We start from the raw sequence: 27,031 nt of genomic DNA, 5'->3' as shown, positions 1-27,031 counted from the left end.
AAGCATCAGGGATAGCGGCATTAGAAGGGGTGGGAGATGAGGAAATGTTGGACAGGCAAGGAGGCATGGCTGAGTCAAATAGGAATCCTGATTTAATGAAGTGGTGATTAAAGAGCTCAGCCATGTGCTTCTTGTCAGTAACACCCACATCATCAATGTTAAGGGACATGGGCAGCTGTGAGGAGGAGGGTTTATTCTCCAGGTCTTTAACCGTTTTCCAGAACTTCTTGGGGTTAGACCCACTGAGAGAGAACTGCTCCTTAAAGTAACTAACTTTGCCCTTCCGGATAGCCTGAGTGCACTTATTTCTCATTTGCCTGAACAATAGCCAGTCAGCCTGAGTATGCGTGTGCCGAGCCTTTCGCCAAATGCAATTCTTGAGGTGGAGTAACTCTGCAATATCACTGTCGAACAAGGGGCTGAACCTGTTTTTAATGATACTTTTCTTTATGGGGGTGTGTTTGTTAACAATACCACTGAAAATATCCAAAAAGAAGGTCCAAGCGTCTTCGATAGATTAAGCTGATTCTATACCATTTTACAGAGGCCAGTTCATGAAGGAAACACTTGCTCATTAAAGTTCAGGACAGATCGTTTCACTGAGCAGCCATTACGAACACAGGCTGTAAAACAGTGATCACTAAGGTCATTACAGAAAACACCAGACTGATACCTATCAGGATTATTTGTGAGGATAACATTGAGGAGAGTGACCTTTTCTGGGTGTTTGGAGTCATACCTTGTGGGATTGGTAATAATCTGAGAAAGATTTAGGGAGTCCAATTGGTTTAGGACCTGGTCTGGTGGTCTAAGCATGTCCCAGTTTATGTCACCTAGCAGGACAAATTCAGACTTAGTGTAAGGGGCCAGGAGAGAGCTTAGGGCAGGTAAGGTACAGGCCGGTGCTGATGGAGGACGATAGCACCCAGCAACAATCAACAAAGAGCTATTTGAAAGTGTAATGCTTAAAACCAGCAAATAAAATTGTTTGGGGGCAGACTTGGTGGAGACAACCAAGGACTGAAGGTGATCCTTGGTTAAGATTGTCACTCCCCCACCTTCGGAAGATCTGTCTTGCCAAAAACGATTATAACCAGAAAGGTTAACATCAGTATTCAAAACACTCTTTCTTTACCACGTCTCAGTAATGACCAACACATCTGGATTGGAGCTGTGAACCCACACTTTCAATGGATCCATTTTAGGTAATAAGATTCTATGTCACGCCCTGGCCATAGAGAGGCTTTTATTCTCTATTTTGGTTCGGCCAGGGTGTGACTAGGGTGGGCATTCTAGTTTCTTTATTTCTATGTTTTCTATTTCTTTGTGTTTGGCCGGGTGTGGTTCTCAATCAGAGGCAGCTGTCTATCGTTGTCTCTGATTGAGAACCATACTTAGGTAACCCTTTTTTCCACATGTCTTTGTGGGAAGTTTACTTTGTTTAGGGCACATAGCCTATAGCTTCACGGTTTGTTTTTGTAGTGTCTATTGTTTTGTTCGGCGTCATTTTTTAACCTTTTTTCCACATGTCTTTGTGGGAAGTTTACTTTGTTTAGGGCACATAGCCTATAGCTTCACGGTTTGTTTTTGTAGTGTCTATTGTTTTGTTCGGCGTCATTTTTTATTAATAAAAGAAAATGTACGCTCACCACGCTGCACCTTGGTCCTCTTCTTATAACATTCGTTAACACATTCTAGTGTTAACGTGCAGAAAACCCAGCATTTTACGGGAGCAGAAATCAGTGAAGCAGATATCAGAGCACAAGTCAGAATTGGGGCTAGGAACAGTAGATGGCCAGGGTGTACAGTCATGGCCAAAAGTTTTGAGAATGACACAAATATTAATTTCCACAAAGTTTGCTGCTTCAGTGTCTTTAGATATTTTTGTCAGATGTTACTATGGAATACTGAAGTATAATTACAAGCATTTCATAAGTGTCAAAGGCTTTTATTGACAATTACATGAAGTTGATGCAAAGAGTCAATATTTGCAGTGTTGACCCTTCTTTTTCAAGACCTCTGCAATCCGCCCTGGCATGCTGTCAATTAACTTCTGGCCCACATCCTGACTGATGGCAGCCCATTCTTGCATAATCAATGCTTGGAGTTTGTGGGTTTTTGTTTGTCCACCCGCCTCTTGAGGATTGACCACAAGTTCTCAATGGGATTAAGGTCTGGGGAGTTTCCTGGCCATGGACCCAAAATATCAATGTTTTGTTCCCTGAGCTACTTAGTTATCACTTTTGCCTTATGGCAAGGTGCTCCATCATGTTGGAAAAGGCATTGTTCGTCACCAAACTGTTCCTGGATGGTTGGGAGAAGTTGCTCTCGGAGGATGTGTTGGTACCATTCTTTATTCATGGCTGTGTTCTTAGGCGAAATTGTGAGTTAACCCACTCCCTCGGCTGAGAAGCAACCCCACACATGAATGGTCTCAGAATGCTTTACTGTTGGCATGACACAAGACTGACGGTAGCGCTCACCTTGTCTTCTCCGGACAAGCTTTTTTCCAGATGCCCCAAACAATCGGAAAGGGGATTCATCAGAGAAAATGACTTTACCCCAGTCCTCTGCAGTCCAATCCCTGTACCTTTTTCAGAATATCAGTCTGTCCCTGATGTTTTTCCAGGAGAGAAGTGGCTTCTTTGCTGCCCTTCTTGACCTCAGGCCATCCTCCAAAAGTCTTCGCCTCACTGTGCAGATGCACGCACACCTGCCAGGTGCCATTCCGTAGCAGGCTCTGTACCGGTGGTGCCCCGATCCCGCAGCTGAATCAACTTTAGGAGACAGTCCTGGTGCTTGCTGGACTTGCTTGGGCGCCCTGAAGCCTTCTTCACAACAATTGAACCGCTCTCCTTGAAGTTCTTAATGATCTAATAAATGGTTGATTTAGGTGCAATCTTACTGGCAGCAATGTCCTTGCCTGTGAAGCCCTTTTTGTGCAAAGCAATGATGGCATGTGTTTCCTTGCAGGTAACCAAGGTTGACAGAGGAAGAACAATGATTCCAAGCTCCTTTTGAAGCTTCCAGTCTGTTATTCAAACGCAATCAGCATGACAGAGTGATCTCCAGCCTTGTCCTCGTCAACACTCACACCTGTGTTAAAACCTCTCTAGGGGGTGTGGGACGCTACCGTCCCACCTGGCCAACATCCAGTGAAATTGCAGAGCGCCAAATTCAAAAACAGAAATACTCATTATAAACATTCATAAAACATACAAGTGTTATACATCGGTTTAAAGATTAACTTCTTGTTAATCTAACCACGGAGTCAGATTTTCAAAAAGGCTTTACGGCGAAAGCATACCATGCGATTATCTGAGAACAGCGCCCAGCAGACAAATCATTACAAACAGTTACCAGCCAAGTAGAGGAGTTACACAAGTCAGAAATAATGATCAAATGAATCACTTACCTTTGATGATCTTCATATGGTTGCACTCACAAGACTCCCATTTACTCAATAAATGTTTGTTTTGTTCGATAAAGTCCCTCTTTATATCCAAAAACTTCAATTTTGTTCAGTAATCCACAGGCTCAAAGGCAGTCACAACAGACAGATGAAAAATCCGAAAGTATCAGTAAAGTTCGTAGAAACATGTCAAACGATGTTTATAATCAATCCTCAGGTTGTTTTTAGTCATAATAATCAATAACATTTCAACCGGACAAAAGCTTCGTCAATATAAAAGGAAAACAAGAAAGGGGTGCTCTCGGTCGTGCGCATGAAAAACCTCTGGGACACTGCAGTGTCCACTCATTCAAAGTGGTCTTACTCCCTCATTTTTCAGAATACAAGCCTGAAACAATTTCTAAAGACTGTTGACATCTAGTGGAAGCCATAGGAAGTGCAATTTGAGTCCTAAGTCAATGGATACTGTAATGGCATTCAATAGAAAACTACAAACATTAAAAAATCCCACTTCCTGGATGGATTTTTCTCAGGTTTTCGCCTGCCATATCAGTTCCGTTATACACACAGACACTATTTTAACACTTCTGGAAACTTTAGAGTGTTTTCTATCCAAATCTACCAATTATATGCATATCTTAGCTTCTGGGCCTGAGTAGCAGGCAATTTACTTTGGGCTCGCTTTTCATCCGGAGGTGAAAATAGTGCCCCCTACCCTAGTGAGGTTAACGAGAGAATCACTGACATGATGTCTGCTGGTCCTTTTGTGGCAGGGCTGAAATGCAGTGGAAATGTTTTTGGGGGATTCAGTTCATTTGCATGGCAAAGAGGGACTTTGCAATTAATTGCAATTCATCTGATCACTCTTCATAACATTCTGGAGTATATGCAAATTGCCATCATACAAACTGAGGCAGCAGACTTTGTGAAAAATAATATTTGTGTCATTCTCAAAACTTTTGGCCACGACTGTACATGCACATTTCCAGATATCATCAACAGTAATACAATCAAGGCACGGCAGAGGACAGGGAGATCTCTGCAGTGCTGATTTATGACATCTGAATGTGCATCAGATGGCAACAAGATCATATTGTACAGCAATTTCATCAGGTAACATGATTACAAAGCCAGCGAGAGGTTGTTAGGATAGGATGGGAGCCCAAAAGTCTGTGTAACCTATAGAGAGTCAGAGTCCCAAGTGTGGGAACAAACATAGTCTGTCCCACGGTTGGGTAAAGAAAGTTTGTAGTCAACAAAGTATGCAGGAGTCATGAGGCAAATAGCAAAATGTACAATCATTTTTTAAATATTTAACAACTTGGGGCTAGCCAGTGTAAGCAACTGGTATGGCTACAGCACATTGACACAATGTCTGTGTTATATCTACTCACCACCAGAGGGCATCAATGTACTAGAATTACACCAGGCTTCATTCATACAGTCTTCAACCTACTGTGTCTTGACACTGGCTTCATTCTCACCACTCTGTAAATTATGCTCTTAAAGTAGGTATGATGGAATGATCCATACTGTCTAGGGATGTTACAATCCTTTAGTCCTGTCAGTACATGTGTTAGTGTGCAACCTTTGCGGGACAGGATATGTGTTAATTTTTATTTAACCTTTATTTAACTAGGCAAGTCAGTTAAGAACAAATTATTATTTACAATGACAGTTTAGGAACAGTGGGTTAACTGCCTTGTTCAGGGGCAGAACGCCAGATTTCTACCTTGTCAGTTCAGGGATTCAATCTAGCAACCTGGCAGTTACTGGCCCAACGCTCCAAACACTAGGCTACCTGCCGCCCCAATATGAGGACACTATACTCTAAAAGAACAGTGCTATCTAGAACCTAAAATGGTTATTCGGCTGTCCCCCATAGGAGAACCCTTTGAAGAACATTTTTTGGTTCCAGGTAGAACCCTCTAACTGAAAAAACCCTTTTTTCCTAAGATTGTACAGAAATGATTGTTTTCTTCTACCTCTGTCTCTTATAACCTCTAACAAGAGAGTGGTTTATTCCATCATGTTAACAAGCTGGGCATGACTAATGTTCAGCCACTTCAGAAGTGACTCTGCTGCTGCTGCTTGGGACAAATAAAGTCTCCTCTTGCTCCCAGGCTCATTTGGGGAGAGGCAATGAGATAGGTTATCAGGCTTCTCTACCGAATAGGGAGTGTGGGGGTGTGTGTGTGTGCATTATTTTATTGTCATTACTCTGTGTAAAGTCATTAGAGTTACCTGGTGGGGGTGTGATTATTCTTTCTCTCTTTTGTGCTACCTGCTGTGAGTTTGTGTGCTGCAATCATTTTTCTGTTTAATAGAGAGAGAGAAAGAAAACGATTGAAAGAGAGAAACTGAAATCTGTCTCCGTGGCTGCTATTCTGTTCTGCTCTGTACTGGGCTGAGGTGGAGTGAATGTCAACAGTAACCCACAGTTAACCGGAGTGAGCTATTGCCAAGGCGAGATGGAGCCAGCCCTAATAACCACACTGTACCATAACAGAGGCAGAACCTCCTCTCCTCTCTCTCCCTCCCCAATCTCCCTCCTACCCTCGCTCCCTCCATCTTTCTCCTTCCATCTCCCTCCCCCTCTCCCTCCCCCACTCTGGCACTAGGAGGGTTGACCACCTCACTTTCTCTGCCCCTCCTAGCTTGGATGGATTAGTGTGGTTGAGTCATAATGGGACAGAAGTTCGGATTTCCGTCTATACCTAGTCTCAGTCTGTCTGTCGATATGGGTGGATTACAGAGAGGAAGAATAGCAACCATCTAATACACTTGTATTACCTCCTAAAGCCTAGTGTGTGTGTGTGTGTGTGTGTGTGTGTGTGTGTGTGTGTGTGTGTGTGTGTGTGTGTGTGTGTGTGTGTGTGTGTGTGTGTGTGTGTGTGTGTGTGTGTGTGTGTGTGTGTGTGTGTGTGTGTGTGTGTGTGTGTGTGTGTGTGTGTGTGTGGTTTCATTGTCCCAAGCTATAAAAGGATCCTCGTTTCTGTCATGTCACCCCCAGGGCATCTCATCACTCATTACTATGATAGATGAGGGGTGTAAGGCAAGCCAGGGGCAGCACACACACACACACACACACCGCCCATTCCTCCCTAGGGGACCTTTCCAAGCCTTTTATGAGACCACATCGGGCAATGAGTCAGACATTTAACCTAGAATAAGTTTAAAGCACAGTCAAGGCATTATGGAATAGAAATAGAATATATAGAACAACCAATTCGAGTCATTTTAATTCTATAGCATTAGGGTCCCTGGTTACTCTCCCACATACTCATAGGTTCACAGGCCAGTGGCTTTTGAAAGAGACTATCACTCGCGACTTTCAATGTGTATCCAGTAGGAGGCTGTATTACCTTGTTAGAACCACAGGGGAGCAGTGTGGGAGCAGACTTTCTTTAACCTTTATTTAACTAGGCAAGTCAGTTAAGAAAGAAATATTATTTTACAATGTCTGCCTACCCCAGCCAAACCCGGAAGACGCTGGGCCAATTGTGTGCCGCCCTATGGGACTCCCAATCACAGCCGGTTGTGATATAGCCCAGGATCAAACCAGGGTCTGTAGTGGCACTGCTAGCACTAAGATGCAGTGCCTTAGACTGCTGCGCCACTCGGGAGCCCCAGACTAGCTCCTATTTCCCCACTGTGGTACCAGAAAGGAAACTAAAGCTTGTTCACACATTCGTAAAGTACTCTACATTACACGTACACGCACACACAAACACACACACACCTCTTACCCTACAAACCTGTTGCAAGGAGTACGTCACTTACACCAAATTAATTTAGCTTTTTCCAGTGGTGGAGAGTGGTGGATAAATCGATACTTGTTCGTTAGCCTGGAGTACACTCTTAGAAAAAAGGTGCCATACAACCTTAACGGGTTCTTCGGGTGTCCCCATAGGAGAACCTTTTGAAGAACCCTTTTGGATTCCACAAGGGTTCTACCTGGAACCAAAAAGGGTTCACCTATGGGTCTATGGGGACAGCTAAAGAACCCTTTTTTGTAGTGGTGTAGTGTTGAAATGAAACATATTCAAATCAAATCAAATGTAAATTTGTCACATGCGCCAAAAATGCAGTTTTAAGAAAAATACCTAAAAAAATAAGAAATAAAAGTAACAAATCATTAAAGAGCAGCAGTAAAATAACAATAGCAAGGCTATATACAGAAGGTACCGGTACAGAGTCAATGTGCGGGGGCAACGGTTAGTCGAGGTATTTAAGGTAATATATACATGTGGGTAGAGTTATTAAAGTGACTTATGCATAGATAATACAGAGAGTAGCAGCGGTGTAAAAGGGGGGGGGGGGGCACTGCAAGTAGTCTGTGTAGCCATTTGATTAGATGTTCAGGAGTCTTATGGCTTGGGGGTAGAAGCTGTTTAGAAGCCTCTTGGTCCTAGACTTGGCACTCCTGTACCACTTGCCGTGCGGTAGCAGAGAGAACAGTCTATGACTGGAGTGGCTGGAGTCTTTGACAATTTTCAGGGCCTTCCTCTGAAACCGCTTGGTATAGAGGTCCTGGATGGCAGGAAGCTTGTCCCCAGTGATGTACTGGGCCGTACACACTACACTCTGTAGTGCCTTGCGGTCGGAGGCCGAGCAGTTGCCATATCAGGCAGTGATGCAACCAGTCAGGATGCTCTCGTTGGTGCAGCTGTAGAGCAGCTCCCTGCAGAGCAGCTCCCTTTGTGTTGAGAGAGAAAGAGAATGGATTCTCCAATTACATTGAATGAACTACAGGACAAAATACAAATCCTCTAACCCAAAAAGGCCTGTGGTGTTGATGGTATCCTAAATGAAATTATAAAATATGCAGACCACAAATTCCAATTGGCTATACTTAAACTCTTTAACATCATCCTTAGTGCTGGCATGTTCCCCAATATTTGGAACCAAGAACTGATCAGCCCAATCCACAAAATTGCCGACAAATTTGACCCCAATAACTACCGGGGGATATGTGTAAGGATTGTCGTCTGGAGAAGGAGAGGACCAAAACGCAGCGTGGTAAGTGTTCGTCATTTTAATGGTAAACTGAACACTACAAAGCAAAACAAAGTGACAACCGAAAACAGCTCCGTCAGGTGCAACACACACTAAACAGAAATGAATCACCCACAACACACAATGGAAAACAGGCTACCTAAATATGGCTCCCAATCAGAGACAAGGATAGACAGCTGCCTCTGATTGGGAACCACACCAGGCCAAACACATAGAAAACCAATAACCTAGAAAAAAGAACATAGACTGCCCACCCTAGTCGCACCCTGGCCTAACCAAAATAGAGAATAAAAACCCTCTCTATAGCCAGGGCGTGACAGTACCCCCCCCCACCCAAAGGTGCGGACTCCGGCCGCAAAACCTGACTCTAAAGGGGAGGGTCCGGGTGGGCCTTCCTTACGGCGGCGGCTCGGGTGCGGGACGTGGACCCCTCTCCACCTCCGTCTTGGCCCACTTAGGTGGCGCCTCTGGAGCGGGGACCCTCGCAGCGGGCCCCGGACTGAAGACCCTCGTAGAGGGCACCACTGGACTGAGGGGCGGCTCCGGACTGACGGGCGGCTCTGGCAGCTCCGGACTGACGGGCGACTCTGGCGGCTCCGGACTGACGGGCGACTCTGGCGGCTCCGGACTGACGGGCGACTCTGGCGGCTCCGGACTGACGGGCGACTCTGGCGGCTCCGGACTGACGGGTGACTCTGGCGGCTCTGGACTGACGGGCGACTCTTGCGGCTCCGGACTGACGGGCGGCTCCGGACTGACGGGCGGCTCTGGCGGCTCCGGACTGACGGGCGGCTCTGGCGGCTCCGGACTGACGGGCGGCTCTGGCGGCTCCGGACTGACGGGCGGCTCTGGAGGCTCCGGACTAGAGGGCGTCGCTGGAGGCTCCGGACTAGAGGGCGTCGCTGGAGGCTCCGGACTGACGTCCTTCGTTGGAGGCTTCGTGCCATGGATCCTCACAGGAGGCTTCGTGCCATGGATCATCACTGGAGGCTTCGTGCCATGGATCATCACTGCAGGCTCCGGGCCATGGATCATCACTGGTGGCTTTGTGCCATGGATTATCACTGGAGGCTTCGGACCATGGATCATCACTGGAGGCTTCGTGCCATGGAACATCACTGCAGGCTCCGGGCCATGGATCATCACTGGTGGCTTTGTGCCATGGATTATCACTACAGGCTCCGTGCCATGGATCATCACTGGAGGCTTCGTGCCATGGATTATCACTGGAGGCTTCGGACCATGAATCATCACTGGAGGCTTCGTACGTGGAGCCGGCCAGAACAGGTCTCACCGGACTGAGGAGACGTACGAACCGGTCACATGCTCCCCACGGTAAGCACAGGGAGTTGGCTCAGGTCTTAAACCCTGACTCCGCCAATCTCCCCGTGTGCCTCCCCCCCCCCAAAACATTTTTGGAGCTGCCTCTCGGGCTTCTGTGACCGGGTCTTGTCCCCTGCCAATATCTCCTCCCCGGTCCAGCTCGTCCTCCAAGTTGGGGCACGCTGCTTGGTCTTTTTGTGGTGGGTAATTCTGTCACGTTCACTGTCTTCAAACTCCCTGTCATAGATGAGCCAAGGCGCAGCGTGCATATAATTCCACATTTCTTTTAATCGTAGTGAAACCTTCACATAAAAGAACAGGTAAACAGAAACAAACGTGACGCAACCGTGGCACACACAAAACACACACAGAAAATAAATAATTACCCACAACATAGGTGGGAAAAAGGCTGCCTAAGTATGATTCCCAATCAGAGACAACGATAGACAGCTGCCTCTGATTGGGAACCACACTCGGCCAAAAGCAAAGAAATAGAAAACATAGAATGCCCACCCAAATCACACCCTGACCTAACCAAATCGAGAAATAAAACGGCTCTCTAAGGTCAGGGCATGACAGCTATAATCTGAGTACATCGCTCAGAGCCCAAACAAGCTATACAGATATCCGCCATGCTGTGGAGTAAACAGAAGCCAGAAATAGTATTATAAATATTCACTTACCTTTGATGATCTTCATCAGAATGCACTCCCAGGAATCCCAGTTCCACAATAAATGATTGTTTTGTTCGATAACGTCCATAATTTATGTCCAAATACCTCCTTTTTGTTTGCGTGTTTAGTACAGTAATCCAAATGCGCAGGCACTAGGTCCAGACAAAGTCAAAAAATTCCATTACAGTTCGTAGAAACATGTCAAACGATGTATAGAATCAATCTTTAGGATGTTTTTAACATAAATCTTCAATAATGTTTCAACCAGAGAATTCCTTTGTCTTCAGAAATGTGATGGAATGCAGGTCGCTCTCACGGGAGCGTGCGTGTTCAGCTCATGCCAGACACCTGACTCAAAGAGCTCTCCTTCCCTAATTCTTCACAGGAGAAGCATCAAACAAGGTTCTAAAGACTGTTGACATCTAGTGGAAGCCTTAGGAAGTGCAATATGACCCCAAAGACACTGTATATTCGATAGGCAAACCTACAAACCTCAGATTTCCCACTTCCTGGTTGGATTTTTTCTCAGGTTTTTGCCTGCCATATGAGTTCTGTTATACTCACAGACATCATTCAAACAGTTTTAGAAACTTCAGAGTGTTTTCTATCTGAATCTACTAATAATATGCATATCTTAGCTTCTGACTGAGTAGCAGGCAGTTTAATCTGGGCACCTTATTCATTAAAGCTACTCAATACTGCCCCCACCCATAAGAAAATAACAGGAGCCTCGTACATTTTCTCAGTGAAAACAATGTTCTACGCAAATGTCAAATTGGCTTTAAACCAAATTACCATACGACAGACCACGTATTCACTCTGCACACCCTAATTGATAAACAAACAAACCAAAATGAAGTCAAAGTCTTGTCATGCTTTGTTGATTTAAAAAAAGCTTTTGACTCAGTTTGGCATGAGGGTCTGCTATACAAATTGATGGAAAGTGGTGTTGGGGGAAAAACATACAACATTATAAAATCCATGTACACAAACAACAAGTGTGCGGTTAAAATTGGCAAAAAACACATTTCTTCCCACAGGGCTGTGGGGTGAAACAGGGATGCAGCTTAAGCCCCACCCTCTTCGACATATATATCAACGAATTGGCGAGGGCACTAGAACAGTCTAGAGCAGCACCCAGCCTCACCCTACTAGAATCTGAAGTCAAATGTCTACTGTTTGCTGATGACCTGGTGCTTTTGTCCCCAACCAAGGAGGGCCTGGAGGGCCTACAGCAGCACCTAGATCTTTTGCATAGATTATGTCAAACTTGGGCACTGAATCTCAGTAAGACAAAAATAACGGTGTTCCAAAAAGGGTTCAGTTGCCAGGACCACAAATACAAATTCCATCTAGACACCGTTGCCCTAGAGCACACAAAACTGTACATACACTACCGTTCAAAAGTTTGGGGTCACTTTCCTTATTTTTGAAAGAAAAGCTTCTTTTTTTTGTCCATTAAAATAACATAAAATTGATCAGAAATACAGTGTAGACATTGTTAATGTTGTAAATGACTATTGTAGCTGGAAATAGCAGATTTTTTAATGGAATATCTACATAGGCGTACAGAGGCCCATTATCAGCTACCAGCCTTTTAAAATTATGAACTTGGATTAGCTAACACAACTTGCCATTGGAACACAGGAGTGATGGTTGCTGATAATGGGCCACTGTATGCCTATGTAGATATTCCATTAAAAAAACTGCAGTTTCCAGCTACAATATAAAAATAAAAAAACGTTTTTTATTCAACTAGGCAAGTCAGTTAAGAACAAATTCCTATTTTCAATGACAGCCTAGGAACAGTGGGTTAACTGCCTTGTTCAGTGGCAGAATAATAGATTTGTACCTTGTCAGCTCGGGGATTTGATCTTGCAACCTTTCGGTTACTAGTCCAACACTCTAACCACTAGGCTACGCTGCCGCCCAAGTACATTAACAATGTCTACACTGTATTTCTGATCAATTTGATGTTATTTTAATGGACCAAAAAATGTGCTTTTCTTTCAAAAACAAGGACATTTCTAAGTGACCCCAAACTTTTGAACGGTAGTGTACCTCGGCCTAAACATCAGCGCCACAGGTAACTTCCACAAAGCTGTGGAAGAGCTGAGAGACAAGGCAACAAGGGCCTTCTATGCCATCAAAAGGAACATAAAATTCGACATACCAATCAAGATCTGGCTAAAAATACTTGATTCAGTTATAGAACCCGTTGCCCTTATTATTGTGAGGTCTGTGGTCCGCTCACCAACCAAGAATTCACAAAATGGGACAGACACCAAATTGAGACTGCATGCAGAATTCTGCAAAAAGATCCTCCGTATACAACGTAAAACACCAAATAATGCATGCAGAGCAGAATTAGGCTGATACCCGCTAATGATCAAAATCTAGAAAAGAGACGTTAAATTCTACAACCACCTAAAAGGAAGCGATTCCCAAACCTTCCATAACAAAGCCATCACCTACAGAGAGATGGACCTGGGGAAGAGTCCCCTAAGCAAGCTGGTCCTGGGGCTCTGTTCACAAATACAAACAGACCCCACAGAGCCCCATAACAGCAACACAATTAGACAACCAAATAATGAGAAAACAAAAAGATAATTACTTGACACATTGGAAAGAATTAACAAAAAAAACAGAGCAAACTAGAATGCTATTTGGCCCTAAACAGAGAGTACACAGTGGCAGAATACCTGACTACTGTGACTGACCCAAACTTAAGGAAAGCTTTGACTATGTACAGACTCAGCGAGCATAGCCTTGCTATTGAGAAAGGCCGCCGTAGGCAGTCTCAAGAGAAGACAGACTATGTGAACACTGCCCACAAAATGAGATGGAAACTGACCTGTACTTCCCAACCTCCTGCCAAGTGTATGGCCATATTAGAGACACATATTTCCCTCAGATTACACAGATCTACAAAAAATAAAAATAAATACAATTTTGTTCTACTGGGTGAAATACCACAGTGTGCCGTCCCAGCATCAAGATTTGTGACCTGTTGCCACAAGAAAAGGGCAACCAGTGAAGACAAACACCATTGTAAATACAACCCATATTTATGTTTATTTTTTCCCCCTTTTGTACTTAAACTATTTGCACATCATAACAACACTGTATATATACATAATATGACATTTGAAATGTCTTTATTCTTTTAGAACTTCTGTGAGTGTAATGTTTACTGTTAATTTTTATTTCACTTTTGTTTATTATCTACTTCACTTGCTTTGGCAATGTAAACATATGTTTCCCATGCCAATAACGCCCTTAGATTGAAATTGAAATTGAGAGAGAAAGTAAGAGAGAGAGAGAGAGAGAGAGAGTAAAGAGAGAGAGAGAGTAAAGAGAGAGAGAGAGAGGGTAAAGAGAGAGAGAGAGAGTAAAGAGAGAGAGAGAGAGGGTAAAGAGAGAGAGAGGATGTGTTAATTGGCATTAATGAAGCCCAGAGGAACACATGGGTTTAGAAATCCTGAGTGAGTGAGTGAGTGAGTGAGTGAGTGAGGGAGTGAGGGAGTGAGGGAGGGAGGGAGGGAGGGAGGGAGGGAGGGAGGGAGGGAGGGAAAGACTGAGAAAGAGAGAGAGAGAGAGAGGGTAAAGAGAGAGAGAGGATGTGTTAATTGGCATTAATGATGAGAGCTGAGCTATAGCAGACACATCTAGCTTGCGGAGAGAGGGAGGGAAAGAGAGAGATAAATAAAAGGAAAGAATTGGTGTATAGAGGTGTATATAATTGTAGGTTATCCGACTTGATATAGAGACAAGGTAATTACAGCCTCAGAAAAAGGTGTGTGTTCATAATTATTTGTGATTAAGCAGTCATTAATATCTGGCTGTATTTAAAGAAATCTATTTCTTGGTTGGTTCCCTTCTCTCCTTGTCTCTCTCCATCTCTCTTTCCATCTCTCCTCCCTCACTCCCTTTACCACACAGCCGTAACCACATGGGACATGTACCACTGCCACCAGAAGTCTCAGTAATTCCTCCTTGTCCCAGCAGCCTTTGGGGAATGTGAAGTCGGCATGCCATCTTTCTACCCATGGGTCCACACCCTCCATCACGCCCCATACCCCACCCTCTTACCCCGTCTGCCTCTCGTCTCATCCGTCTACCTTCATCTCTCCTTATCTCTCCCTGTCTTTCCTCTTCTCACCCCATTTAGCTCAACCCTACCCCTCCCTGCTGAAATTGGAGGCAGACTTTAGGCTCTGAGAGAGCTGCAACGGTGTGTTTGGAACATTTGAAACTGGTTCAACAATTGTCTCACCTCCTACCCCTTCCTGCTTTCCCATTGATCGATTTAGCAAATCTAAACAGCAATATAGAACATCTTCTCAGTTCTAAATATCTCCCTCTCTCTTCCTCTCTCTCTTCCTCTCTCCCTCTTCCTCTCTCTCTTTCCCTCTCTCCCTTTCCCTCCCTTCTCTATCTCTGAGTTCATGCAAATGGTTGTGTTTGCTCCCAGTATGTGAGGGTTGAGTAGCGGCCATGTCCCTGTTTGTGATGTCCTGTGCTGCCTCCTTGCCCAAATGAAGATGGCAATGTTCTGCTGTCTGTATGTCCTGTACCTGTTAGTACTGCTGCTGGCCACTGCCCCTGTGGGGCTGAAGTCAGTCTACCCGGTGACTGATGAGTCAGAGATAGAGACAGCCCGGGACACAGCAGACATGTCATGTTATCACTCCAGACAAGAACAGAATCCCCGGACAGAATGACGACAAGCTCCTAACACTGCATCCTCAGGAGAACTGACGGCCTCAATGCGATAGCTCCTAATCCTGATGTCGGATATCATTGGAATGTTACCTGACGTTGTAGGAACGTTCACTGTTTGCTGGGATCGATGCTGTTAGCTACGTAGCAGTACTGTCACATGTCTCTCAGCTGGATCACATTTGATTTGATTATTATCTATGCTCGTATTATCCCTATTATCAGCTAGTTCAGGAGTCTTTGGTGATGTACAGTAAGCTAGGGGCCATCCTCATTACATAGGGTTCTTGCTAGACTTGCGTTGTCATACTGTATTCTCTTGTAGAGGACTGTCTGGGGGCGAGGCTAGTTCTTGTTGATGATTGGATGGTATAGGTTATAACTATAGTGCCTGGAATGTTTCCTGATCAGGTCAACCTCTCTCCCACCCCCTCGACCCCCTCAACTCACACCCCCATGTCCACAGGGTCCACCTGACTACAGTTACACTTCTTTTGTCCCACAGCTTTTCTCTGCAGCTTCTGTCTCTGTCTCCTGGCTGGGTTATGTGTTTCACCTGGGGCTAGGCACCTGTGCTGGCTTGGTTCTGTACTTCTCATGGGGAGTAAGGGTCCTCTTGAAATATAATGCCAGGGTGGCCCTGTCTAGTTGAGTGAGTAGCAGTGCTAGGCTAGCTAGAGGCTAGGTTCTAGGCTAGCTAGCGGCTGGGTGCTAGGCTAGCTAGAGGCTAGGTGCTATGCTAGCTGGAGGCTAGGTGCTAGGCTAGCATCAGTGACATCCATCCATCACTTCATTCCTCCATTCCTTTGTCATCCCTCTTGCCCACTCATTGCCATTATACATCACGAATGGGTGCGGCAGGTAGCCTAGCCGTTAAGAGCGTTAGGCCAGTAAGGTCACTGGTTGAAATCGACACGCTTGTATCCCATAGGGCGGCACACAATTGGCCCAGCATCGTCCGGGTTTGGCCGGTGGTAGGCCGTCATTGTAAATAAGAATTTGTTCTTAACTGGCTTGCTTAGTTAAATAAAGGTTAAAAAAAATGTCATAAAATAAAGAGATAAAAATCCCTGAGCCGATGAATTGCTCCTTTAAGCATCTGCTAATTGACTCAACTGTAAAAGGGAAGGTAAGAGTGAGATGGGGAATAGCTAGACATGTCTTTATTTCTTCATATCTTCACAGTGCAACCCACTCACAGTATGAACATCACTTTAAACCTAGATCGCCATTGGGCCTAAGATCTGTGGTGCCGTGGAAACAGCCTACAATTGTTGTTTGTTTGTTTGTATGTTTATGTGTTGGACGTGGTCGTGGTGGTCATGCTAGCTGTTGGCTGACCGGAGCGTATCTGATTGGCCGATAGAAACCGATTAAAGCCGAACTCGGCCCACTCTCGGCCAATAGACCGTGGTCTAGCGGAGATCGTCGCCACTGCACACAGCATGCCGGTACTTGCTCTATCCCCCATTTCATCCAGACTCAAGTGTTTGTTTGTTTGTTTCTAGCTAAAGCGCTAGAGTCATTGAGTGGAATTAAGCTTTGCTTGTGCATTGTTGTCAATTGGCCGTACACTGCTGCTGCTATCACAGCATCTACATTACAGCAGCCCAAACCCTGATAGCGCATGTGGTGTTGAGATTCTTTGAACCCGACCCTGGTCCAACCCAACCCAAGTCCAGCCACAGCCCAGCTTTGGTATGGAGCTCCACGAAAACTCTGGGTTCAGCCCAAGACCTAACACATGTTAGTGATGAGGGCTAGGATTCTGTGGGTCCATCCCAGCCCCTCTTCGGTATGCTTTAGGCCTCTTTGACTCAACTTAGCCCCAGAGAGAGACTAGGAGAAAGAGCAGAATGAGAGAAAGATAGAGAGAGAGAGCGCACCTTGTTCAGGCTCGCCTACGCATGACCTCTGGCAGCTCTCCCTCTTCTCCTTCCCCCTCTCCTTCCCCACCTCTCTCCTCTATTAAACGTCCCAGAACACTTTGACTGGAACAGTGGGGTCTTTGAAGTACTCACATTCTAGGCTGTATTGTCATTATAAGTGCATGTGTTTGTGTACGGGATGTGGCATTTTTTTAAATATTTGACTGAGTGCGTCTGAAAGAATGTATGTGTGTGTTTCGACTGTGTGTGTGTGTGTGGACTGTATGCGTGTGTGTATGTGTGTGTTTACCGTGTTATTACAGGCCTGTCTGGGGATCTTTGTTTATTAAATACTTGTCTGAGTGTCTCTTCTGCATTAGCGACTAACTTCATTTGTTTAATGTTACTGGAAGTCGCTGTGAGTGTGGTTCAGTTATCAGTGTGTGAGAACAGTGTGGCCTTTCCTAAACAAAGACTTCATTTCAGACCAGAGTATTTCAACATGTCCAACCTCCTCATAAACCCTTATAAGTCTCTCTCTCTCTCTCTCTCTCTCTCTCTCTCTCTCTCTCTCTCTCTCTCTCTCTCTCTCTCTCTCTCTCTCTCTCTCTCTCTCTCTCTCTCTCTCTCTCTCTCTCTCTCTCTCTCTCTCTCTCTCTCTCTCTCTCTCTCTCTCTCTCTCTCTCTCTCTCTCTCTGTCATTCCCTCTCCTCTCCATCTCTCTCTTGCTCTCTCTCTCCCTCTCATCTCCATCTCTCCATCTCTCTCTCTCGCTCTCTCTGTCTTTCCCTCTCCTCTCCATCTCTCTCTTTCCATCTCTCCATCTCTTTCTCTCTCTCTCTCTCTCTCTCTCTCTCTCTCTCTCTCTCTCTCTCTCTCTCTCTCTCTCTCTCTCTCTCTCTCTCTCTCTCTCACTCTCTCTCTTTCTCAGTCTTTCCCTCCCTCCCTCCCTCCCTCCCTCCCTCCCTCCCTCCCTCCCTCCCTCCCTCCCTCCCTCCCTCCCTCCCTCCCTCCCTCCCTCCCTCCCTCCCTCCCTCCCTCCCTCCCTCTCCTCTACATCTCTCTCACTCAGGACTTCTAAACCCATGTGTTCCTCTGGGCTCCTTAAACTCTTAATAGTCATATATCATAGTGACCAGAGTTTATTGCTGTGGCGAGTGCCAGAGGAGAATGGAGAAGAATTGTGTGTGTGTGTGTGTGTTTAAATGGAGACATGGTCAACAACACTCCACACTCGTTTTCAACAACCCTCCACACTCGTTTTCAACAACTCTCCACACTCGTTGCCAAGGTGACAGTAAGAGTTGACAAGCGTCATCTACTGGGAAGTAGACCCAAACAACGATAAAGGAACCCTCCATTTCAAGACCTCAGTGCCCTTCAGTGTTTCAGCGTTTTTCCCTCCCTCCATGTTGTGTGTGTGTGTGTGTGTGTGTGCACCAGGTTCCGCGAAGCCACATTTCACTCTTTCCTCCAGCCATGGCCTTTGGGTCTCCCTGTTAGCTTATAGACTTCACAGCAGCGCCATCATTAGTGAAGTGTGTGTGTGGTGGTTGTGGGTGAATGTCTTGGCCTGAGGCTATAGCTTGAAGCTTACATGGCTCAGTAGTTGAAAGGTCCAGGGGCAGGGTATCGCCAGAAAGACATCATTAGTGAGTGGTGTGTGTGTGTGTGTGTGGAGGTTAAGGTTAGATCAATAAGGCCTTTAAGTCTGTATCCAAATATAGTCTATGATGCAGCACACACACACACACACACACACACACACACACACACACACACACACACACACACACACACACACACACACACTGATTCTCTCATACAATTGCCCATTCACGCTCTTACATACATAAAGGCATCTCCCTCTCTTCACTAGTACTGTAATACTCAGTTATATAAACTATAGCTGGCAGATGTTGAGATGAATCTGATGGACTGGCCATGTAATATACTGTAGAAGATGAGATAAGATAGGACTTTATGTGAACTTATCTTTAATGATGTTTATTTGTCCATTGAAGATCATTCAAAAAGCCTACAAAAGTTGAAAACTACAAGGCTGAGGGGCAGTCACTTCCTGGTAACTTTCATAGGGTATTACACACACACACACACACACACACACACACACACACACACACACACACACACACACACACACACACACACACACACACACACACACACACACACACACACACACACACACACACACACACACACACACACACACACACACACACACACACACACACACCAACCAATCCCATCACCCCCAACTCTCATTGATACCCTATTCTACACTCTAAAATATTCCTGTTTAATTAGCTTTGTCTATCAGAATACAACCTCGTCAATACTCCCACCCCCTCCCCAGCCAATAATCCCACCCCCTCCCCCAACCAAGTCAAAGCCCAGTCTGACACTCTCTTTACCTTTCAACCCAAGCAAAGGAAGGCATTTGTCTTTTCAATTCATAATTGATGTCAGGGGAAGTGGGGATAAGTCAGACAGGCTTCAGGACCTGCAGGTGCAATTAGAGAGAGAGAGACCGAGGGGGAGGAGAGAGCGATGCAGAGAGAAGTAAGGAGAGGGTCACAGAGGGAGAGAGAAAGCGAGAGAGAGAGGGAGGGCATTAGCAATGCAAACCACTCTGAGGAGAGATGAAGGGAAGAGCGAAGTGGAGCTAGGGGAGGTTTAATACTTCTGTTGCGACTCTGTGAATCACTGTTCCATCTAGAGGAAGAGGAGGTAGAGATGCACCTTATCAAGACGTCACTGCTAAGATCACAAACCATAATCCAGTTCACCTTGATAATAGGCTTTTATTTTGGAGTACATTCTTAGGTGAACTCACCCATACGCTATACACACACAACCGGAACTTGAAGAAAAACACCATATGATTTGATGCCAGCACATATGGGAGTTTCTCTACCCAAACCCCCATAACCCTGTTAAGTTGTTTTGGATCGCTCCACCTGCTTCTCTGAGAAGGCAGGGTTGCTGACAATGTGCTGGACAAACTGTCCTCATCACTTTGAGTGGATCCAAAGTGCTTTTGTTCTACTTTAGATTTTAAAACAGACTTGAAGGGCTAAGTTGGAGAATGTTATGAATAATATAGCGGAGACATGATCATTTATTCTACAGTGTTATGCACTTTGAATGTTTAGGTTTTGATGTATATTGAATGAGGGTTGGTTGTTTGTAGACATATAATCCCGATTGTAATGTGATGCAATGTCGCTGTTTTTATTGCACACGTTCAACAAGCGAACGATCAATTAAATCACTCTCTCTCTCTTTCTCTCTCTCTCTCTCTCTCTCTCTCTCTCTCTCTCTCTCTCTCTCCCTCTCCCTCTGCCCCCTCCATCCTCTCTCTCTCTCCAGTTATACAGGCAGAGTGGTGGAGAACGGTCTCCAGGCCCAGAAGCAGAACCCAGAGGTCAAAGTTCGCAGCCCAAACCCCGAACTGGCCGAGGTGAAGAAGAGGCTGGAGCGATTCAACCAGGTAGGCCTCACACCGTTACCATGGTTACGCTAACACACAGGCGCACCACTGCCGGGCTGGCTATAGTCACATAGAGCACAAACAGATCTGGGACCGGGCAAAAGTAGTCGGTTGATACTCAACAGGTTTATACTCTTGTCATTGAGTTTCCATGTGAGACGATGGGAATTAGATTTACACGTGTAAAGGAACATGTTTTTGTTGTGTGTTGGGTGTGTTGTACTAGTATGCGTGTAGACTGTACGCTCTCTAAAGGTACCGTGCATAACTAGTCCCCTAGTGATATCTACAGAACAAACCTTCATTCGGTGGAAGTGGGGCGAGATTATTGTAGGTGGATCCAGGTCTCCTACAACAGTGTTCCATCAATGAGAGCAAAGCAGATTCCTACTGTACTGTAAATCTAACCTCGGGGCAGTTGTTGAAGAGGAGCGGAGGAACGTGTGAAACATCATACAGATGCTACAATCTATAGGTAAAACTGGAGAAAATGGTTTGGTCCTATTGGATGGTTCTGGTTATACTGTAGCCCATTTATAGTACGTTTGATTCTGTTATGTGATTATTGAACACACCGTGACATGGCGTCTGAGGCGTAGTATTTTGTCAGCTGACCTCTGGTTTACTGTCTTTCTCTCTTAAACCAACATTGTTTTGGGAGCAAACGATGAATGAGGGAGATGGAAAGATAGACAGAGAGAGAGAGAGAGAGAGAGAGAAGAAATGAACGGCAGAGAGAGAGAGCAAGCCAGACATCGGGAGAGAGCGACACTCAGAGAGCAAAAGGTCAGTAGTGAGTGACGGCCAGGCGGAGATGACACAGCGCAGCTTCCAAGTGACACTGTTGTTATGTAGATGAGGATTAGGTCCTGAAAAGGCCCCGGCATAAAGGACCCATTACCCAGGGGTCCCTAGGGGCCATTTGAGGGGACAAACGGGACAGATTCTGTTGCGCCGCTGCCCGCCAGGCCTTTTGTGGCCCCGCATTCGATACCCTCAGATAGTACACACACTGCCTATCTCTCTCCTTTTATCTCTCTCTCCCTCGCTCACTTTGTCCCCTCCTTTCTCCTTCTCCTTCTATCACTGTCCCTCTCTCTCTTCGTCTGTTTTATGACCATCTCTCTTTTCTCTCACTCTCTGTGCCTCTCACTCTCGCCCTCGCTCGTTCTCTCAATTCAATTTCAATTTAAGAGGCTTTGGGAAACATATGTTTACATTGCCAAAGCAAGTGAAATAGATAATGAACAAAAGTGAAATAAACAATAATAAAATAACAGTAAACATCACACTCACAAAAGTTCCAAATGAATAAAGACATTTCAAATGTCATATTATGTCTATATACAGTGTTGTAATGATGTGCAAATAGTTAAAGTACCAAAAAATGTATAAGCATAAATATAAGTTGTATTTACAATGGTGTTTGTTCTTCACTGGTTGCCTTTTTCTTGTGGAAACAGGTCACAAATATTGCTGCTGTGATGGCACACTGTGGTGTTTCATCCAATAGATATGGGAGTTTATCCAAATTTGATTTGTTTTCGAATTCTTTGTGGGTCTGTGTAATCTGAGGGAAATATGTGTCTCTAATATGGTCATATATTTGGCAGAAGGTTAGGAAGGGCAGTGTGCACATAGCCTGTCTTCTTTCTCAATAGCAAGGCCATGCTCACTGAGTCTGTACATACTGTAGTCAAGGATTTCCTGAAGTTTGGGTCAGTTGTGCGTTGAAGAAAGTGGAAGAAGCTTTTTCAATCACTCCCTTGAGTGCTGTTGCCACCCTTTCCTGCTGGGTCATTTGTGCCCGTGTGATTTATGATGTGGCTGGGGCACCTTAGTCTATTCTCTGACAACAGCTCCAGGGCATGCCTGGTGTTTGGGCACCAGAGTTTAGCCACTTTGTGTTTGGGATAAAGTTTATCCTCTTGAATGTATTTGCCATTTGAGTCAATGAGGTGCACAATCTCAATCAGACAGCCGTCCATCTCCACCTTCTGCCCTCCAGGTCTTGTGTGGGAGGTGTTGTTGTGCTGGTCTGTTTTGTGGGCTTGTTCTGTCTGGGTTGTGTGGACCAGCTCTCTGAGCTCCACCACGTCTCTCTCCAGCTCTGTGAACGTATCCCTCTCAATGATGGAGGAGCAGTGCAGTTGTGGGACCTGGGTGTGTTCAGTGCTGGGGGGGTGACTATCCTCGTCTGCAGGACAGGTTGAAGAGGTGTGATCAGACTTACTCAGGATGGAGGAGTCGTCACAGAGAGAGAGCTTTTCCTGCTCTGCTCTCTCTATGATCCTGTAAAAGTCCTGCTGGAACTGCATGAGGATGCCCTGCACCATTACTGTCCCAGACTTGTACACATTGACAGAGGTTGTTTCACTTTCCTCAATGTCTAGTATTCTGAGTTTCCACCCTGGGACAATACCCTCTCTCTTGACATAGGGTTAGTGTGCTCTTATAGCACTGTGGGGATGGTCTGTTCCCCTCTTTGTAGCAGTCAGCAAATAGTGTCAATGGATTGTCCTTGAGGAGCTTTTTTTTGTACTTATTCCGTGCGGTGTTATTTTTAATATCCATGGGGTACTGTATTGTAATGACCTCTGGACAGGGATAAGCCATTGGGGCTTCAAAGTCCTCTGCATTTGGGTTTTCACACATCTGACTTCACACTTCAGTGTTAATTGAAGGTGCCGCTAGGTCCGTTCTGTCCAAGCAGCTTGGTAGCTTAGTATACTTATTTACTAAGCTTTATGTAACAAAATGACCCAGAGATTAATGTCTTTTACTTTTTGGCTTCAGAAGTAGCTTCAGACTGGATATTACTCACTCAGATGTGTGTTTCTTCTGCTGGTTTTGGTTTGTTAGAAGCAATGCATTCTGGAGTGGCGAGAGGTCATTGCCATGGCAGCCCATGATAGAGCCACGATGCTGTTGACATTTAAAGAGATTAAAGAAATTCTTCCTTGATCGAGAGAGAGAGAGAGAGAGAGAGAGAGAGAGAGAGAGAGAGAGAGAGAGAGAGAGAGAGAGAGAGAGAGAGAGAGAGAGAGAGAGAGAGAGAGAGAGAGAGAGAGAGAGAGAGAGAGAGAGAGAGAGAGAGAGAGAGAGAGAGAGAGAGAGAGAACGAACAAGGGTCTGGGCTTCAGTGTTTACTCCAGATAAGAGCACAGGCAGGGTCACCCTGTTTAATCTGCCCAGTGGCAAACTGTTTAATCTACCCATAGCCACTTTCCAGGATTCACTCAGCATGTATAAACACATATGCTTAGGCACGGACACACACACATTTACGCACGCACACACATAGAAACACACACTCACCCACACACACGTGGGAGGAGAGACACATGCGAACACACACAAATGAGGGTGCACACACATACACACACAGACTTTTACAAGCCTGTCCATATCTGAGATGTGTAAGTCATTATCACAAGGCAACCTGTAGGGCTGTGTATGTTGCTAAGAGGATTGTACAGAGTGGTGCTGTGAAGTGACAGTGTATGGAACCTCCAGACCTCCACATGACATTCTCCTATTAGAGCCCACTGAGTTGGCATCAGCTGGCATCACAGGGGGCACTGTTTACACCCGGGGCACAGACACACACACACACTATTACACACACTCTGTCATTCACTTTCTCTTCACTTTCTCAGAGGAGCGTCCGCGGAGGCAAGCATTGAGCCTTCTAATCCTCTGACCCCACATAAAAAGGTCCATTAAATGCCTCGCCCATTCCAGCCCTCCTTTCTCTCTCTCTGAGGATCATCCCCCTCTCCCTTCTCTCTCTCTCTCTGAGGATCATCCTCCTCTCCCTTCTCTCTCTCTGAAGGTCACCTCACTCTCTCTCCCTTTCCTCTCCCCTCCACTCAGTAAATCCAGCTAATGTCTCTTGAAGCAGCTCTGAGAGGGTTCTGATTGCAGGCCACCAGCCCAGCTGTTTTTGGGTGGAGATGCATTCACACTGCTCTATATATCTCCCTATAGCAGCATGACCATGTCAATGTGTCTCCCTATAACAGCATTACCATGTTTCATGTGTCTCCCTATAACAGCATGACCATGTCAATGTGTCTCCCTATAACAGCATTACCATGTTTCATGTGTCTCCCTATAACAGCATGACCATGTCAATGTGTCTCCCTATAACAGCATTACCATGTTTCATGTGTCTCCCTATAACAGCATGACCATGTCAATGTGTCTCCCTATAACAGCATTACCATGTTTCATGTGTCTCCCTATAACAGCATGACCATGTCAATGTGTCTCCCTATAACAGCATTACCATGTTTCATGTGTCTCCCTATAACAGCATGACCATGTCAATGTGTCTCCCTATAGCAGCATTACCATGTTTCATGTGTCTCCATATAGCAGCATTTCCATGTCAATGTGTCTCCCTATAGCAGCATTACCATGTTTCATGTGTCTCCCTATAACAGCATGACCATGTCAATGTGTCTCCCTATAGCAGCATTACCATGTTTCATGTGTCTCCCTATAGCAGCATTTCCATGTCAATGTGTCTCCCTATAGCAGCATTACCATGTTTCATGTGTCTCCCTATAGCAGCATGACCATGTCAATGTGTCTCCCTATAGCAGCATTACCATGTTTCATGTGTCTCCCTATAGCAGCATTTCCATGTCAATGTGTCTCCCTATAACAGCATTACCATGTTTCATGTGTCTCCCTATAGCAGCATGACCATGTCAATGTGTCTCCCTATAGCAGCATTACCATGTTTCATGTGTCTCCCTATAGCAGCATTTCCATGTCAATGTGTCTCCCTATAACAGCATTACCATGTTTCATGTGTCTCCCTATAGCAGCATTACCATGTAAATGTGTCTCCCTATATCAGCATTACCATGTCAATGTGTCTCCCTATAGCAGCATTACCATGTCACTGTTCTCCCTATAGCAGCATTACCATGACACTGTGTCTCCCTATAGCAGCATTACCATGTTAATGTGTCTCCCTATAGCAGCATTACCATGTCAATGTGTCTCCCTATAACAGCATTGCCATGTTTCATGTGTCTCCCTATAGCAGCATTACCATGTAAATGTGTCTCCCTATAGCAGCATTACCATGTCAATGTGTCTCCCTATAGCAGCATTACCATGTCAATGTGTCTCCCTATAGCAGCATTACCATGTTTCATGTGTCTCCCTATAGCAGCATTACCATGTTTCATGTGTCTCCCTATAGCAGCATTTCCATGTCAATGTGTCTCCCTATTGCAGCATCACCATGTCAATGTGTCTCCCTATAACAGCATTACCATGTTTCATGTGTCTCCCTATGGCAGCATTACCATGTAAATGTGTATCCCTATAGCAGCATTACCATGTCAATGTGTCTCCCTATAGCAGCATTATCATGTCAATGTGTCTCCCTATAGCAGCATTACCATGTTTCATGTGTCTCCCTATAGCAGCATTACCATGTCAATGTGTCTCCCTATAGCAGCATTACCATGTCAATGTGTCTCCCTCCCTGCCTGTCGTCAGTACACTTCATTGGGAAGTGGAACACACATACACACACATGCGTGTGTGAGCAAACGAACAAACGAACACACACACACACAGTTTGGTGATTAGCGAGGTTGATGAAAGCAGTGCTTAGTGAGATGGACTGGGATGAAAGGATGGGATAGGTCTGTGTATCGACTCCAAGGCTCTGACAAGAAAGGGAGAGGTCTGTTAGCTATATGAATGATTAATAGACTTCTGGTCTACTGTCTGTTGGGTCTCCTCAAAATTGGATCTACTGTCTATTGACTTATGGCTCATTCACTTCTTAGCTTCTAGGTCCACAATATATAGCACACATTTAAGTACAGAGAGCAAATATCTATTTATCAATCAGTCAGTTTATCAGGGTAACTAAACTGAAAGTTACATATAGCAAATCTGATTGGAGTATGGTTCTTGCAATACCACCATCGTTTTGGGTTGTATTTCTGTACGGCAGACATACTGAATACTGCTTATAGGTTAAACATTGTTAACCCTACGGTAGGTCACCCTGACTGAACAAAAGCCTCCTCCACCGTAAATGATCGTATTGTTATTAAACCTTTTATTATAGTAAACCTCAAATGCCTTGAGGCCCGAGATGTGACAAATAGACTGTAACGTTAGTTGAGCTGGCAGCCAGTCGAAGGGAGGGACAGATTCTTTCCATTTGATGATTGAGCTAGCCTTTACAGTAGAACTAGTGCTTCTGAAACCCTGCAGCCCCGGAGTGGATCATATGAGACATTCACTGGCACCGGGAGTTCAAAGGTCTCCGAGAAATATCTGCATCTGTGATGTACTGTCCCAGTGGGTTATTGGAGACACAAAAACAGACAATGTTTCACTCCCCGTTTTTATCCACTGTCGACGTTTTTGTGTGTTTGTGTGTTTTAATAAACCTCAGTGGGAGTATATTAGAGTCCTCCTTCTTTTGTTTCTGTTATTTGTCTGTTCCAACACC

General features: G+C 45.1%; 1 protein-coding gene across 2 annotated transcripts in view; it reads left to right on the top strand.

Annotated features, from left to right (window-relative positions):
- The window catches only part of LOC139550910 (glypican-5-like), a 245,809-nt gene that overhangs the window by 124,080 nt on the left and 94,698 nt on the right, over positions 1–27,031 (top strand). For both annotated transcript variants that reach the window (XM_071362168.1, XM_071362167.1), the window contains one exon: positions 20,415–20,535. In XM_071362168.1, coding sequence (XP_071218269.1) covers positions 20,415–20,535 — 121 coding nt within the window. The remainder of the gene's footprint in view (positions 1–20,414; positions 20,536–27,031) is intronic.

This window comes from Salvelinus alpinus, chromosome 23 (assembly GCF_045679555.1).
Source record: "Salvelinus alpinus chromosome 23, SLU_Salpinus.1, whole genome shotgun sequence".
Lineage (NCBI taxonomy): Eukaryota > Metazoa > Chordata > Actinopteri > Salmoniformes > Salmonidae > Salvelinus > Salvelinus alpinus.
The sequence above is the reverse complement of the archived record's forward strand: the minus strand, read 5'-3'. Positions and strand labels throughout refer to the sequence as shown.